The sequence below is a fragment of the Oryctolagus cuniculus genome, chromosome 3, assembly GCF_964237555.1.
Source record: "Oryctolagus cuniculus chromosome 3, mOryCun1.1, whole genome shotgun sequence".
NCBI classification, from domain to species: Eukaryota; Metazoa; Chordata; class Mammalia; order Lagomorpha; family Leporidae; genus Oryctolagus; species Oryctolagus cuniculus.
In genome coordinates this window covers 67,863,096-67,877,896 of record NC_091434.1, presented here as the reverse complement: position 1 = coordinate 67,877,896, position 14,801 = coordinate 67,863,096, and the positions used below count along the sequence as shown (strand labels likewise).

Genomic DNA, 14,801 nt, shown 5'->3' with positions numbered 1-14,801 from the left:
GTGTCTCCTGTTAGCTTCCCAGGGGCTGTAGTAAGTGGCGGAATGGTAAATCCTTAATAAATGCTTCTTGAATGGATCAGAGAATGAATGAGGGAAACACACGTTTTCCTGCAGGTTAGACGCCTGCCAGGATCTTCACGTGGGCTCCGGCTCTGTACCGCAGCATCTTCAGTTGGACTTTACTGCATTGTGCTGGTGTCCTGAGCTGCCAGGGTTTGACCTTTCCACATTAGAATCCAACCCTGGCCAGCCCGGGAGTCACTATGTTGGTTGATCCCCGCCTGCCCAGCACACAGGGTCGCAGGGTGAGGCCCCGGAGAATTAGTAGTAATTGTCAAAGTGTTGCTTGCAGGGCACAAAACCCGAGCAAAAGATGGAGGGTTTGCAGGGGGCCTTGAGGAACCTAGATTCTGGACTGTTCTGAAGCGCGCCAGTCGGCCCTCACAATCCAGAAGCCCTCCTGTTAGTAACCGGACACTTGGAAGAGCCAGTTCCACCTCTGCCTGCCTTTGACTACCCTCCAGCCACACCACACCCCGTTCTGTTCTCTCTCCCTGTCCCCTTCCTCTCCCTCCTCCTCCTTTTTAGGCTCCGTGATGATATTGCACTTGCTGTGTTTCTCAGGGTGTTTCAAAACCATTTTTAAAGATTTATTTATAAGTCAGAATTAGAGGGAGACAGATCTTCTGTCTACTGGTTCACTCCGCAAATGGGCACAACAGCTGAGGCTGGGCCAGGCCAGAGCTGGGAACCCCCTCCAGTTCTCCCATGTGGGTGCAGGGGCCCAAGCACTTGGGCCATCTTCTGTTCTTTCCCAGGCACATTAGCAAGGAGCTGGATCAGAAGTGGTGCAAATGGGACTTGAACCGGCACCCATATGGGATGCCAGTGCTGCAGATGGCAGCTTCACCTGCTATACCACCACACTGGCCCCCACCATCGCCACATTAAACCAGGAGACCTTAGGAGATAGGACTTTGTGACACCCAGTGATGAGAGAGCTTTCAGGACAATAACATGGTGTGTCTTGCTCTGGGGGTGTCCTCTTTCCTGTTGACCCTGTCACCCGCTGTCCACGTCATAATCCCATGACCCCTGCGTGCACCTGTTACCCTCATGACCATAGGCAGTCTTGATATTTTGTTCAACAAAATATCTTTTCAGGGTGGGCATTTGGAAGAGCAGCTGAGACACTGCCTAGCTCCCTGTATCCCATGTCAGGGTGCCTCGTTTCAAGACCCAGCTCCACTCTCAGTTTAAGCGCCTTGCTGAAGTACATCCCAGGAGGCCATGGCTCAAACAATTCCATCCCTGCCTCCCATGCAGGAGTCCTGGGTTGAGTTCCAGTCCCAGCATCAGCCTGGCCAAGTACTATAAACAGAAGAGATTTTCTTTAAGTCATATATTTTTAAAAAAAGATTTATTTTTATTTGAAGGACAGAGTTAGAAAGATGAAAGAGAGAGAGAGATCTTCCATCATCTGGTTCACTCCCTCAAATGACTGTATTGGCCAGGGTTGGGCCAGGCAGAAGCCAGGAGCCTCTTCCTGGTGTCCCACGTGGGTTCAGGAGCCCAAGCACTTGGGCCATCTTCCACTGGTTTCCCAGGTGCATGAACTGTGGAGTTGGATCAGAAGTGGAGCAGCCAGGATGCAAACCAGCCCCCATATGGGTTGCTAGTGCTGCAGGCAGTGGCTTAACCTGTTATGCCACAACACCGGCCTGAGAGAGTATTTTTCACATGTATTATTGAATGAAGAGTGGAGTTGAAATTTATCAAATACAAGAATACTTTGGAAAGTCCATGGAAAAATGAAAGTAAAAAAATAAGGATTTTTTTGTGGAAAAACGTTTTGAAATCCATGCATAGTTGTTCACAATATACATCTTCCATGAACTTTTTGCAGTACTCTCATATAATACTAGGAGAAGACAACCACAGTTTAACTACTATTATCGGGGCCAGTGCTGTGGTTAGTGGGTAAAGCTGCCACCTGCAGCGCTGGCATCCCATATGGGCAGCCAGTTCAAGTCCTGACTGCTCCTCTTCTGACCCAGCTCTCTGCTATGACCTGGGAAAGCAGTGGAAGATGACCCAAGTCCTTGGGCCCCTGCACCCGCGTGGGAGACCCAAAGCAGGCTCCTGTTCGGATTGGCACACATTTTACTCTTAATTAAATGAGCATATTTTGGACAACATTTGCAATGTTTTACCTAATGTATGGTGAGCGTGTTCCTGGTAGGGAAGCTGACGTGCCATCATGACCTGAGTTTCCTTCCTTCCCGGGTGTTACTGCGTGCATTTGCTCATGGTTCTTGTGTTCCTCCCAGAGTGACGTGAGAACTCCAAAAAGCACGAAGCATGTGCACCGGATCCAGTGGAGCAAGGCAAAGCCTCAGGACGAGGTGAAAGCAGTCCAGCTGGCCATTCAGACTGTGCTCCCCAACGCCGAGGGCACCCCGGGCAGCAGGTCGGACTCCAGTAAGTGTCGCGCGCTGCGTTGCCAACATCAGCCACAGAGCTCTCGGTGCCAGGGTGTGGATAGACACGGGCTTCTGACATAATACTTCCTTCTTCTGTGGTGTTGGTTGTATGAACAGATTAGGTGGAGAGCAGTATTTAGGAACATCTAAATGTGAAAATATTACAACAAGTTTAGAGATTTGGACAACAATGATAAAAGATGAAAAAGAATCTGCATTGGTGAATAAAAATAAAAATGTGTATATATGTATACACAATCACTAACGGTTGAAAATATTTGAAAACTTTCTTCTGTACGGATTATGTACACTTCTTTCTTGTCCTCATTCCCTAAACAATCTCATCTTGCAACTTTTTATATAGCATTTCGATTGTCGTGTTCCAAGTAGTCTAGAAATCATTAGATGTGTACTGTGGGCTGTATTCAAATACCATGCAATTCTATATGAGGGAGTTGAGCATCTATAGATCTTGGTATCCATGGGGGCCCAGAACCAAGGACTAACTGTATGTATGTATTTACTTCTGAAAAGGGTATCAAAGATGGTGATCTTCTGTGTCACCAGGACCACTCTCGGGTCCTGAACACCATTGACACAAGAGACAGACAGAGGGAAGGTGGGAGAAGATGCGGAATGCATAGGATGAGCAATGCCTACTCATTGTTGTAACTGTGGATGAGATGAAGAAACAACTTAGGGTATCACAGGGGAGGTCAGCTGACTGGCCCGTAAATGGGTCACCATTTGGTGGGTTCAGGGAAGAGGTTCTGAAGGACTGGGACAAGCAAACAAATACATGGGATGTGGGTGCATAGAAACCCCGAGCCTTCTAGCTTGAAGCCTGTGTCCCACCTCAGAGTGCCTGGGTCCCATCCCGGGCTCCTGACTCCAGCTTCCTGCTGCTGCAGACCCGGGGAGGCAGAGGTGATGGCTCAAGTGATTGGCTTCCTTCCACTCACTAGGGAGACCCAAGCTGAGTTCCCTGCCCCCACCTGGCTCAGCCCCAGCTGTTGTGGGCATCTGGGGGAGTGAACCAGGCGTTGGGAACTTGCTGTATCCCTGTCTGTCTTCCCTCCCTGCCCCCCCACTCCTTCCTTCCCTCTCAAATAAACAAAAAAAATTTTAAAGAAGCTCCATGCAGTTCACCCTTTACCATGAGAAATACAGCTTCCAAACTAACCAGAAATATACATTTTTAGGATTTTTTTCCTCGAGAAGAAATGTACTTGGGAAGCCATATCAGAAAGTCTTTGGTGGTCACGGAAACCTGCAAAGGCTCTAAGTAGCTGACCCTGAGTTAAGAGAGCCCAGGTCCTGTGTCCTCCACCCCAGGGCCTGGCCTGCTAAGCAAACCAGGCTCCTAAATGTTCACCAGCCAGCGGGCCCAAAATCCTGGACAGTACTCAAAATCCACCAGCATATTCCATGACAGCGTGCTAATCCTGTCTAACTTTGCCTACATGGTTGATTTGGTTATGCTCTTCTGAAACTAATCACGGCAGGACATTCTGACCAGCACCACAGAGCATGAGCCTTCTTGGCTGCGAGCCTCGTCGGGACACGCTGCTTCTGCAGCCGCTACCCCTGCAGTAGTTCCTTCCCATTCGCTTCCCCCTGGTTCCAGATTCTTTTGTGAATCCATCAATCTTGCCTAGAACGCCTACTGTGATACCTTTAAGGCCCTCTTACTATAACAACTAATGTTCATAGGGCTCATTTCACTTCTGTAGGGCTTTCATAGCCATGACCCTATTTGCAATCTACAACACCCCTGGGAAATCTGTGAGGGTCTTCTCTCTGCATTTCTGCTATAGTTTTCTCTTCTTTTGAAAGTTCTGAGGAGCAAGTGTTTAGCCCAGCAGTTAAGAAACCCATGTCCCAGATGGGTAGTGCCTGGGTTCCAGGCCCAGCCTTGGCTCCAGCCTCCTGCCTTCCTGCTAAAGCAGACCCTGGAAGGCAGCAGGGATGGCGCCAGTGATTGGGTTCCTGCCACTCACTTGAGACCCCTTGGTTGCATGCTTGACTCCTGGCTCCAGCCCAGCCCAGCCCCTAGCCACTGTGTGCATTTAGGGAGTGAAGCAGCAGTTGGAGCACTCTCTCTGTTTCTAATATTTTTTTAAAAATCTTTTTTTTAATTATACTACCACTTTTTTTTTTTTTTTTTTTTTGGACAGGCAGAGTGGACAGTGAGAGAGAGACAGAGAGAAAGGTCTTCTTTTTTTCCATTGGTTCAACCCCCAATGGCTGCTGCAGCCGGCGCACCAAGCTGACCCAAAGCCAGGAGCCAGGTGCTTCCTCCTGGTCTCCCATGTGTGTGCAGGGTCCAAGGACCTGGGCCATCCTCCACTGCACTCCCGGGCCACAGCAGAGAGCTGGACTGGAAGAGGAACAACCGGGAGAGAATCTGGCGCCCCAACCAGGACTAGAACCCGGGGTGCCGGTGCCGCAGGCAGAGGATTAGCCTAGTGAGCTGCAGCACCAGCCTAAAAAATTTCTTTTTTTTTTTTTTTTTTTTTTTAAATTTTTGACAGGCAGAGTGGACAGTGAGAGAGAGACAGAGAGAGAAAGGTCTTCCTTTGCCGTTGGTTCACCCTCCAATGGCCGCCGCTGCAGCCGGTGCACCGTGCTGATCCGATGGCAGGAGCCAGGATCCAGGTGCTTTTCCTGGTCTCCCATGGGGTGCAGGGCCCAAGCACCTGGGCCATCCACTGCACTCCCTGGCCATAGCAGAGAGCTGGCCTGGAAGAGGGGCAACCGGGACAGAATCCGGCGCCCCAACTGGGACTAGAACCCGGTGTGCCGGCGCCGCAAGGTGGAGGATTAGCCTATTGAGCCACGGCGCTGGCTTAAAAAATTTCTTTAAAGCTCTGTTTACTTACCCATATGAGTCAAAATGTCTGCCAACAGCATCCAAGTTTTCCATCATTCAAATTCTACCACTTTGAAAGTCACCCAGTAAGCACTTTGCCGGTCCCCGTTCTGGATTCCCTGGAGTGAGACTTAAGGATGTTTATTGTTTCCCAAGCATTCTCTTACTGTATTCGCAGCAGGTTGTGACCTTGTGGTTGGAGACAAGATGGTAACATTCCCAGAAGAGGACATTATTAGATGTCGCCCCCCACCCCCCATGCCATCTACTCGTAGATCTGCTAGGAGACAGTGGAGTGTTCTCTCTAGGAGTAAATGCAGGACGGTCAGTACCCTTCTGCCTCCCCCCGGGACTGCTCCAGAGAAGCTTTCTCCCTCTGCTTACTAACCGGAAGCTTGCAGCAGTGGCTTCCCCTGGGCTTGGTCCAGCTTCGGCTGGTTGGCCTCTCTTCCTCCTTCCTTGTATCCTTTGTATCCACTACAATGTGAAGACTTGGAGGACACGGCCTGCTGCGAGTAACAGGAAACCCAGGTTGCAGCAGCTTGTTCCTGTGGTTCTCCCGGTGTGGTCCCAGGGCCAGCAGCCTCAGGCTCACCAGTGACCTTGTCGGAAGGCACATCCTCGGGCCCAACCACAACCCACTGAACCCCACATTCTAGGGTGGGATCCTTGGGATCTACCATTTTAGAAGCCCTCCGGGTGAACCAGGGGGACTCCAAAGTCCTTAAACCACCAAATTCAACTGCAATCAGATCAGTTTTCTCCCATCACAAGAAGTCCAGAGCTAGAGCAGGCTCAGCCGGGTGAGGATTGAAGCGCAGGCCTTGGCTCCTTCCTGCTCTGGGCTCTCAGCCTGCTGGCTTTGCTCTCAGTCTGTTCCTCTCGTGTTTTCAGTCATCCCATAGACGTGGCAATGCCCAGAAGAAACAAGGGGTCGGTTCCCTCCCTGCTCTCGTTTAGGAGTGAAGAAAACTTGTCCATCCTGAAAGATGGCACTGGTGCACCTGGCCTAGACCAATCCAAGTTTCCTCCAGACCCAGAATGCAGTCAGCGTCCCCAGGTTCCCGTGGCTGCGTGGAGGGGGTTGGGTACCAAACAAATCAGCGCTGTCGGAAACTAAAGTCTAAGTGAAGAAGGAGAGGCATTACGACTGCATGATTCCATGCGTGTGTGAAGTCTCTAAAGTCACATCACAGAAATGGATGTCACCAGGGATGGGGGAAGGACTACCAGGCGTGAGGGCCCAGAGTTGTGGTGCTTACCATGCTGAATCCTGTTAGGAAACTGGTGCAGTTGTAGCCAGGTGGCCGCATGGCCCAGCTACCTGAGCCAGGCTCCCACCCCCATCCTAATGGGATTGGCTGCTCCTGCTTCCCTGCCCGCCCTCAGGCAAAGTTTTAAAAGGGCCTTTCCTGCACACGTGCTCTCTTGGCCCTTCTCTCCTGCTCTCTCTCGGTTCCTCTCTCTAGCCTCCTCCTCTGGGCTCGTGGCTCTTGGCCCTTCTCTCCTGCACTCTCTTGGCCTCTCTTGGCTTCTCTCCTCTCTCTTCTCCCTCCTCTGTCTCTCTCTCACAGTCTCCTTCTCTCTTTTTCCTTTGCCGCCCCTTCACTCCGGTCTGTAGGGTGTTCCCCAATAAACCCTTTCCCTTACTCCGGTGTCCGGTGTGCTTTGCGACAGCTAACATTAAGATATAACAAATCCCATTTCCAAGTGCCAGCTCTAGTCTCAGCCGCTCCACTTCCACTTCATCTCCCTGCTCATGTGCCTGGGAAGGCAGCAGATGATGGCTCAAGTATTTGGTTCCCTGCAACCATGTGGGAAACCTGGATCCTGGATGGAGTTCAAGGCTCCAGCTTCAGCCTGGCCCACTCCAGCTGTTGCAGGCATTTGTGGATTGAACCAGCAGATGAACTGTCTATCACTCTGCTTTTCAAATAAATACACCTTTAAAAAAAATTCCTGGGCTAGGGATGTGTTGCCCAGCAGTGCAAACACACTGAACACTCCTGCGCCACACACTTGCAGGTGGTTAAGATGGGAAATTTGATGGAATGCGGTCTTTGCCACAGTAAAGCACATTACACACAGAAGGAGGGCTTGTGGCGGATCAGTCTATGGTCTGTCTAGGCACAGAGAGTCACAGGTCTGGACAAGTCCCTTGCCCCAGGGCTGTAGGAAGGAGACGTGCTGGCAGAGAGACCTGGGCGTGCCCTTCTGCTCCCTTCCAGAAAAGTCCCTGTGCACAGTTGCAGAGGAGCCAGCGAGCTGTGGATAGGAGCACCACTGACAATTGTAGAATGTGGCTGACATAGCTCAGGCCCTGGGGCTGACAGACAAGCTCTTTCTTCCACACAATCTCTACTGCCCTATCTACCTTCAGAATCTCTTTTCCCTTATCCAGGCGAGCTTCCCTGGGGTTATAAAAGTGCTGGTCGGCACAAAGCCTTTTGTTGACTCCACATGCTGCACCTGAACACACCCACAGCAGCAAGGTCTGGAAGTGACAGCCAGGACCAGGAACAAGATCTAGATGCAGAGGGACCTGGGATTATTGGTTGAGTGACTTGCAGCTTTACCTTCTGCACGTCCTCATTTATGGATAAGATGATCAGTATTCCCCAAGGCAATTATTGGAGGATTAAATGAGATGATGTAAGGAAAGCCCAATGTGAAGCTCCTAGTACAGCCTCAGTAAACAGGCTTATTTTGTAGGGAGTATTTGTAATAACAAAGGCAGTGTTCTGGTAGCCCTCCCCAGGCGTGCGGCTTTCCTGGGGTCTAAAAGCTGCTCGTTTCCGTCCTGCAGGTGCCGACTGCCAGTGGCTGGACACCCTGAGGTTGCGGCAGATTGCATCCAACACTTCCTTACAGCGCTCCCAGAGCAACCCCATCCTGGGCTCATCCTTCTTCCCCTACTTCGATGACCAGGTCTCCTATGCTGCTGCTGTGAGGAGGACCCAGGCGCCCATCAAGTACCAGCAGATCACACCCATAAACCAGTCCCGAAGCTCCTCTCCCACACAGTACGGACTGACCAAGAACTTCTCCTCTCTACATCTCAACTCCAGAGACAGCGGCTTTTCCAGTCTTAACACGGACAGCGCTTCCGAAAGGGGTCGGTACTCAGATAGGAGCAGGAACAAATACGAGCGTGGCAGCGTCTCACTCAACTCTTCTCCCAGAGGAAGATACGGTGGGAAGAGTCAGCATTCCACCCCTTCCAGAGAAAGGTATTCTGGAAAGTGCTACAGGGTTTCTCATCCCGCACTCGGCACTCACCAGTCACCTGAGTTCAGAAGGAGCCCAAATGACCGTCGCCAGCCCAGGACCATACCAGGGATGCCGCTGCACACGGAGACGGACGCACGAGCCGGGGACGAGGAGAGCAAAGGGAGCGAAGGCGGGTGGACCAAGGTGGAGTATCGCAAGAAGCCCCTCCGGCCCTCTCCCACCAAGGCTGGGAAGGAAAGGGTGCGAGGAAACCTGCGTGGGAGGAGGACCTTTTAATGAATTGCACTGATGAGTTTTTCTTTTTGAATGTAATGGAGTTTGATAATGGGATGTCAGGTTCCACTATCAAAAACTCAACTCTTTTTTTTTTTTTTTTTTTTTTTTTTTTTTGCATTGGGAAATACCTGTTAAAATTGAGACATAGCCAAACAAGGGCCAAAAGTGTGGGTGCTGGTTGCTCAGTGATGCTGCCTAGACTTGAAAGTAACTACACAGAATTCCTGTCCTGAAGTGACCTTTCTAGATGAGGAGTTGTGCCGTCTTTACTCCAGCTACTGACATTCTGGTTAGCAGGGCTGAGACCAGGGTAGGGCAAGTGAGGTCATCAAGATCAACATTCTGGATCAAAACAGGATCAGTATTGTGGCTTATTAGCAAGACACTGTTTCTGATCCTGTCTTCATTTTAAAATTATGATACTTTGTTTATCACAAATTTTTGCAGTCATTTTCTTTTTAAAAATAGTAATCAAGATAAGTGATATTTTAATGCACTGAATTTTTTTTGGATGCCCCTTTAGGTTTATGTTTTGTGCCCAAGGCAAGTGCCTTATCATTACACTCTTGTCTCAGCCTCCTTGGATACTATTTATTTTAGTAAGATATTTGTGTTTTTATCATGGTCAGACTTGAACTGATTCAGCTTATCATTTGTAAGCAATAAAAAAGATTATTGAACTTCATGTTAATTATGGTACATATCTCATTAAGATTCATCTAAAACCAAAGAGCTATTGCCTAGGAGATTCGTGGTTGTTTCTTTCCCTAAGCTCCCAGAGACCAGAGACTCCCTTTGAAAATTATTTTCTACATTTTACCAAAGAAGGCACAAAGAGGGGGAAAAAAACAACAGTCCATAAAGGTCTCTTGGGATGTCAGAAATCTAAAATCTAAGAGAAAACAGAGCAAGATAATAACACCACAAGCTAAAAGCCTGAGAAATTTAAAATTACCAACATCCTCGTTAGAGCGAGACAGTAAATACCAGCCTTGCAGCAAGACAGCTCTAAGCAGCTGGGGGTAAAGAGAGACTGCCTGCAGTTCAGGGACAGGAAGGGTGAGATCCCACGTGTGCAACTCATCGTATTTTACAAATCAAAAAGATCACACTAAAGCTACTGCATATCAAATAAATAAATGTTGTTTTCAATATTCCAAGGTTCTATTGAGTACTCACTGACCCTCACCGTCAAGTGTCTTTGTCCTGCCCAGGATCCTCCAGGCTCAGTCGAAATCCTGAGGGCCCACTGGTGATTCTGCAGGTTGAGTTCTCCTTGCATAGAAACCAGGCCTCAGAGGTGGTGCCTGTGCTGTCAGGGGCGGCTGCCCTGCTCTCCTGCTCCGGATGGTACCTGGGGCCTGCTGGGAGAACTGTATGAGGGTGGTAGTAAATTCAGAGTCGTTAGAAATGACCTTGATCATAACTCTGGAACAATGAGATACGGAGAGTTCCCAGACTGGTGACTACATCAAGGAGTGGGGGTGGAGGGGGGCAGGGAGGGGAGGGGAGAGCTCCACACACTGCACCATACTTTGTCCTGTGGGATGCTCCTGGGCTTTAACCTTTATAATATACTGGTAAACAACAAGAAAAAAAAATCATTTTGTAAACAAAGCTGCCACGACCTAAACAGATTCGACCACTAATCTTGTAGAAGTCTTCTGGTTTGCCACATGCATTTACAAGTGAACGCAGTGGAAGCGGAGGAACCAGCAAAGGATTCTTGGTCTTGGGTGAGCAACGTCTGCTAAGGTTTGAAGCTTCTCTGGGACCCTTTCTCGTGGCGTTTACGTCAACCACAATCTGTTTTCAATTCTTTTTCCCCTTTGTCCTTTGTGTCCAAATTTAAAGTAGACAACTACAAAAATACGCTATCTTAATATCATACTGTTGGGGCTGGTGCTGTGGCTTAGTGGGTAAAGCCGCTTCCTACAGTGCCGGCATCCCATATGGAAACGGGTATAAGTCCTGGCTGCTCCACTTCCGATCCAGCTCTCTACTAATGGCCTGGGAAAGCAGTGGAAGATGGCGCAAGTCCTGGGGGTGTGGGAGACCCGGAGGAAGCTCCTGGCTTCAGATCAGCGCAGCTGCAGTCATTTGGGGAGTGAACCAGCAGATGAAGGACCTCTCTCTGCCTTTGCTTCTCTGTAACTCTACCTTTCAAATAAATAAATCTTGTTTAAAAAAATCATAGTTTCCAAAAAAGCAATAAGATATTTTCTGATTAGAATTTCTGGATAAGTAGCCAAACACAGTCTTGACTTAGTTATTCCCAAAGGAACACAAAGTATGGCCTTCATTGTTAAAATGGGCAGCCTAGGGGCCAGCGCTGTGGTGCAGTAGGTTAATCCTCTGCCTGTGGCGCCAGCATCCCATGTAGACACCGGTTCTAGTCCCACTGCCCCTCTTCCAATCCAGCTCTTTGCTGTGGCCTGGGAAAGCCAGATGATGGCCAAGAGCTTGGGACCCTGCACCTGCATCAGAGAGCTGGAAGAAGCTCCTGGCTTTGGATAGGCGCAGCTGCAGCTGTTGCAGCCATTTGGAGGGTGAACCAACGGAAGGAAGACCTTTCTCTGTTTCTCCCTCTCACTGTCTTTAACTCTACCTCTCAAATAAAATCTTAAAAAAAAAAAAAAAAAAAAAAGGAAGCCTAAGTAATGACTTGAGGACTCAAGTTTGCAAGATGCTATGCAGGCCTGCACCGCGGCTCACTAGGCTAATCCTCCACCTTGCGGCGCCGGCACACTGGGTTCTAGTCCCAGTCGGGGCGCCGGATTCTGTCCCAGTTGCACCTCTTCCAGGCCAGCTCTCTGCTGTGGCCAGGGAGTGCAGTGGAGGATGGCCCAAGTGCTTGGGCCCTGCACCCCATGGGAGACCAGGAGAAGCACCTGGCTCCTGCCATCGGATCAGTGCGGTGCGCCAGCCACAGCGCGCTGGCCACAGCGCGCCGGCCGCGGCGGTCATTGGAGGGTGAACCAACGGCAAAGGAAGACCTTTCTCTCTGTCTCTCTCTCTCACTGTCCACTCTGCCTGTCAAAAAAATAATAAATAAATAAAAAGATGCTATGCAAATGGCTGCTTCTTCATGCCATTTTCTTCCATCTTGCTTTCTTGAGCTGTGAGTTAGAGAATTCAAACTGGCGGTGAAATGACTGATCGCCTGCTATTTGGTGCAGTAGGTGATCTCAAAGAGGTTGTTCCAACAGTCCACAAAACTGATCGCTTTGTAATATCTCATGGAAAAATAGTTGTCAGCATCAGTGCTCCTAGTTAAAATAAAAATGAGAACATCTGCTGACTGCTTCTTGATTGTAAAGAATTACTAAGAGTTGGGTGTTCTTTGTTTTGTTGTAATGATCCTTACCAAAAGTTACTTGCCAGGTGGAAAGATGAATGTAATTCAAAAGCAGAGTAGAGGTTAACAATAACTTTTTTCCCTATCAAAATAAACCAGTTGGGGGCTGGCACTGTGGCGTAGTGGGTAAAGCCTCAGCCTGTAGTACCAGAATCGCATAAGGGTGCTGGTTTGAGTCTAGCTGCTCCACTTCGATCCAGCTCCCTGCTAATGTGCCTGGGAAAGCAGCAGAGGATAGTCCAAGTGCTCTGGCCTCTACACCCACATGGGAGACCCGGAAGAAGCTCCTGGCTCCTGGTTTTTGACGGCCCAGGTCTGGCCGTTGTGGCCATTTGGGTAGTGAACCAATGGATAGAAGATCCGTCTCTCCACAACTTTTTCAAATAAATAAATAAATCTTAAAAACAAAACAAAAAATAGTTGCCAGCAATGAGGAATTGTATTAATTGCAAGAGGCTGAGGTTAAAAAAAGAGTGAGTGGGCAGGTGTCTGGCTCAATGCTTGGGATACCTGCATCCCATATCAGAGTGCCTGGTTCAAGTCCTATCTGTGTCACTTCCCATCCAACTTCCTATTAATGAGCACCCAAGGAAGCATTAGGTGATGGATCAAGTACTTGGGTCCCTGCCACCCATGTGGGAGACCCAGATGGACTTCTGGGCTCCTGATTTCACCCTGGCTCAGCCCCAGTTATTGTGGGCATTTGGGGAATGAACCAGTAGATAGAAGATCAATTTCTCTCTTTTTCTGTGTGTGTGTTGCTTTGTCAAGTAAGTAAATTAATGAATCTTTAAAAAAGAAAACTCACTGGCGCCGGCGCTGTGGCATAGCAGGTAAAGCAGTCAGCTGCAGTGCCGATATCCCATATGGGCACCAGTTCAAATCCCGGCTGCTCCACTTCCAATCCTGCTCTCTGTTACGGCCTGGGAAAGTAGTAGAAGATGGCCCAAGTCCTTAGGCCCCTGCACCCATGTGGGAGACCCAGAGGAAGCTCCTGGCTCCGGATCAGTGTGGCTCTGGCCGATGCAGCCAATTGGGGAGTGAACCGTGGATGGAAGACCTCCCTCCCTCCCTCCTTCCCTCTCTCTCTCTCTCCCTCTCTCTCTGCCTTCCCTCTCTCTGTGTAACTCTGACTTTCAAATAAATAAATCTTTAAAAAAATTATTATAAAAGTGGAAAATAACATGTCAGAAAATCAGGAAATTAAATTGACATAATGTTCACCCCATGAAACTGTTTAACAAAAGCATTTCTCAATATTTCTATAATTCAGACCAAAATGTTTAATCCATAAATATAAGGTCTCATTGTCCCAGTCAGACATCCAGGCCACTCTGGCTTTTCCGACTGAGGTGTACCACCACCTTTTCCGGGCTTGCGAAGTTCCTTGCCCGTAGCTTACCTGTTTAGCTCTGCAAGCTGGCACCACTGCGGTCTGCCAACAGGCATTGCTCACGTGTGAGCCGCCATGATTTGGTTGTACCAACTTGTTCACGGTGCAGCATCGACGTTTTAGACTACAGAGGCTGTACTTAGCAGACTCATAAAATCTCCTGCCGTTGTTGGACCCGAGAAGCTGCAGTACAGCCAGGGCACTCTGGGAAATACACAGCACCTTACTGTCCATTTGCTGTCGCTGAAACTGGAATGTGAGATTGCTAAGGCGAAAGAGGTGCCAAATCCCTGGGGGAAGTTGGCAGCTGCCAGGGACTTCTCACTCTCATGCCCTTGACGGCTCAGCCGGCCCAACAATGCGGGACCAATTAAGATTCAGAATTCACAACCGAGGTTCCATTTACTCAGCTAGACCAGAGGGATTCCTTCCCTACCTGCCAGAAGACTCGGACTCAGCGTGGGGGCTGGCTGAAGTCCTGCCCGCAGAGGCCCCGCTCCACGGCTCCAGCCGCAGCCCCCATTTTGTACTCCTCTTGGGGGCCTTTATCACATAACGCCCTTGCACCGTCACTCAACCCTGCCACCCCACACCCCGAAGGTGCTCTCTGCGAACCGTGCTGTCCTCCTTAAGAACCTGGCAACGAGAGAAACAAAACCTCCCAGGGTTCATTGATGGAAGGGCTACAATTGCTGCAGTATCTCCCAGGCTTGAAAAATGTGTTTATAAATCAGAGAGAGAGAGGAAGCAACCCAGAGGACACTTGGCTTCTGGAGGCGAGAACAGGTTTGCCAATGGACAGAGCGACAGGCCTTAGGAGCCTAAAATAAGTTGATCTGCAAAGGAAAGGGTTAGCCTTGCTATGCAAGCAAGACAACATGTCTGCTCCCATGTCCAGTCCGTAAAGACTGTAACGTGCACATCCACTCGGCTTGGGGAGCGTGCACTGTGGTGGTGGAGGTGGTACGACCCTGGCGATGTGAACCTCTTCTTCATCACTGTTTGCCTCATCCCCACAGCAAAGCAACCAAACACCACACTTTAGCCACACGGAAATAGCTGATGGACTCCCTCCTGTCTTCAAGAACTTTGTACTCTCTCCATCCAGTGATCTGGCCAAGTCAGCCTTGAGTTCTCTGCTAACACATCACCACCTCCAGGAAGCCTTTCCTGATCCTCAGACCTGGG

General features: G+C 49.5%; 1 protein-coding gene and 2 long non-coding RNA genes across 6 annotated transcripts in view; 1 reads left to right on the top strand and 2 right to left on the bottom strand.

Annotated features, from left to right (window-relative positions):
* The window catches only part of MAP3K20 (mitogen-activated protein kinase kinase kinase 20), a 174,857-nt gene extending 164,841 nt beyond the window's left edge, over positions 1 to 10,016 (top strand). For all 4 annotated transcript variants that reach the window (XM_008258756.4, XM_008258754.4, XM_051849412.2 and 1 more), the window contains 2 exons: positions 2,331 to 2,481; positions 8,162 to 10,016. In XM_008258756.4, the coding sequence (XP_008256978.1) occupies positions 2,331 to 2,481; positions 8,162 to 8,862 (852 nt within the window). In that variant the 3' untranslated portion in view covers positions 8,863 to 10,016. The remainder of the gene's footprint in view (positions 1 to 2,330; positions 2,482 to 8,161) is intronic.
* LOC138848980 (uncharacterized) lies at positions 2,477 to 7,178 on the bottom strand. The gene is made up of 3 exons (XR_011387259.1): positions 5,744 to 7,178; positions 5,366 to 5,544; positions 2,477 to 2,629 (listed from the first exon to the last, which is right to left on the bottom strand). It is a non-coding gene; the product is annotated as an uncharacterized lncRNA (long non-coding RNA).
* Position 10,017: 1 nt separating the features above from the next.
* Positions 10,018 to 14,801, bottom strand: part of LOC127491746 (uncharacterized) — an 85,304-nt gene continuing 80,520 nt past the window's right edge. Inside the window, exon 3 of the long non-coding RNA XR_007920640.2 lies at positions 10,018 to 10,235. This is a non-coding gene — a long non-coding RNA (uncharacterized lncRNA). The remainder of the gene's footprint in view (positions 10,236 to 14,801) is intronic.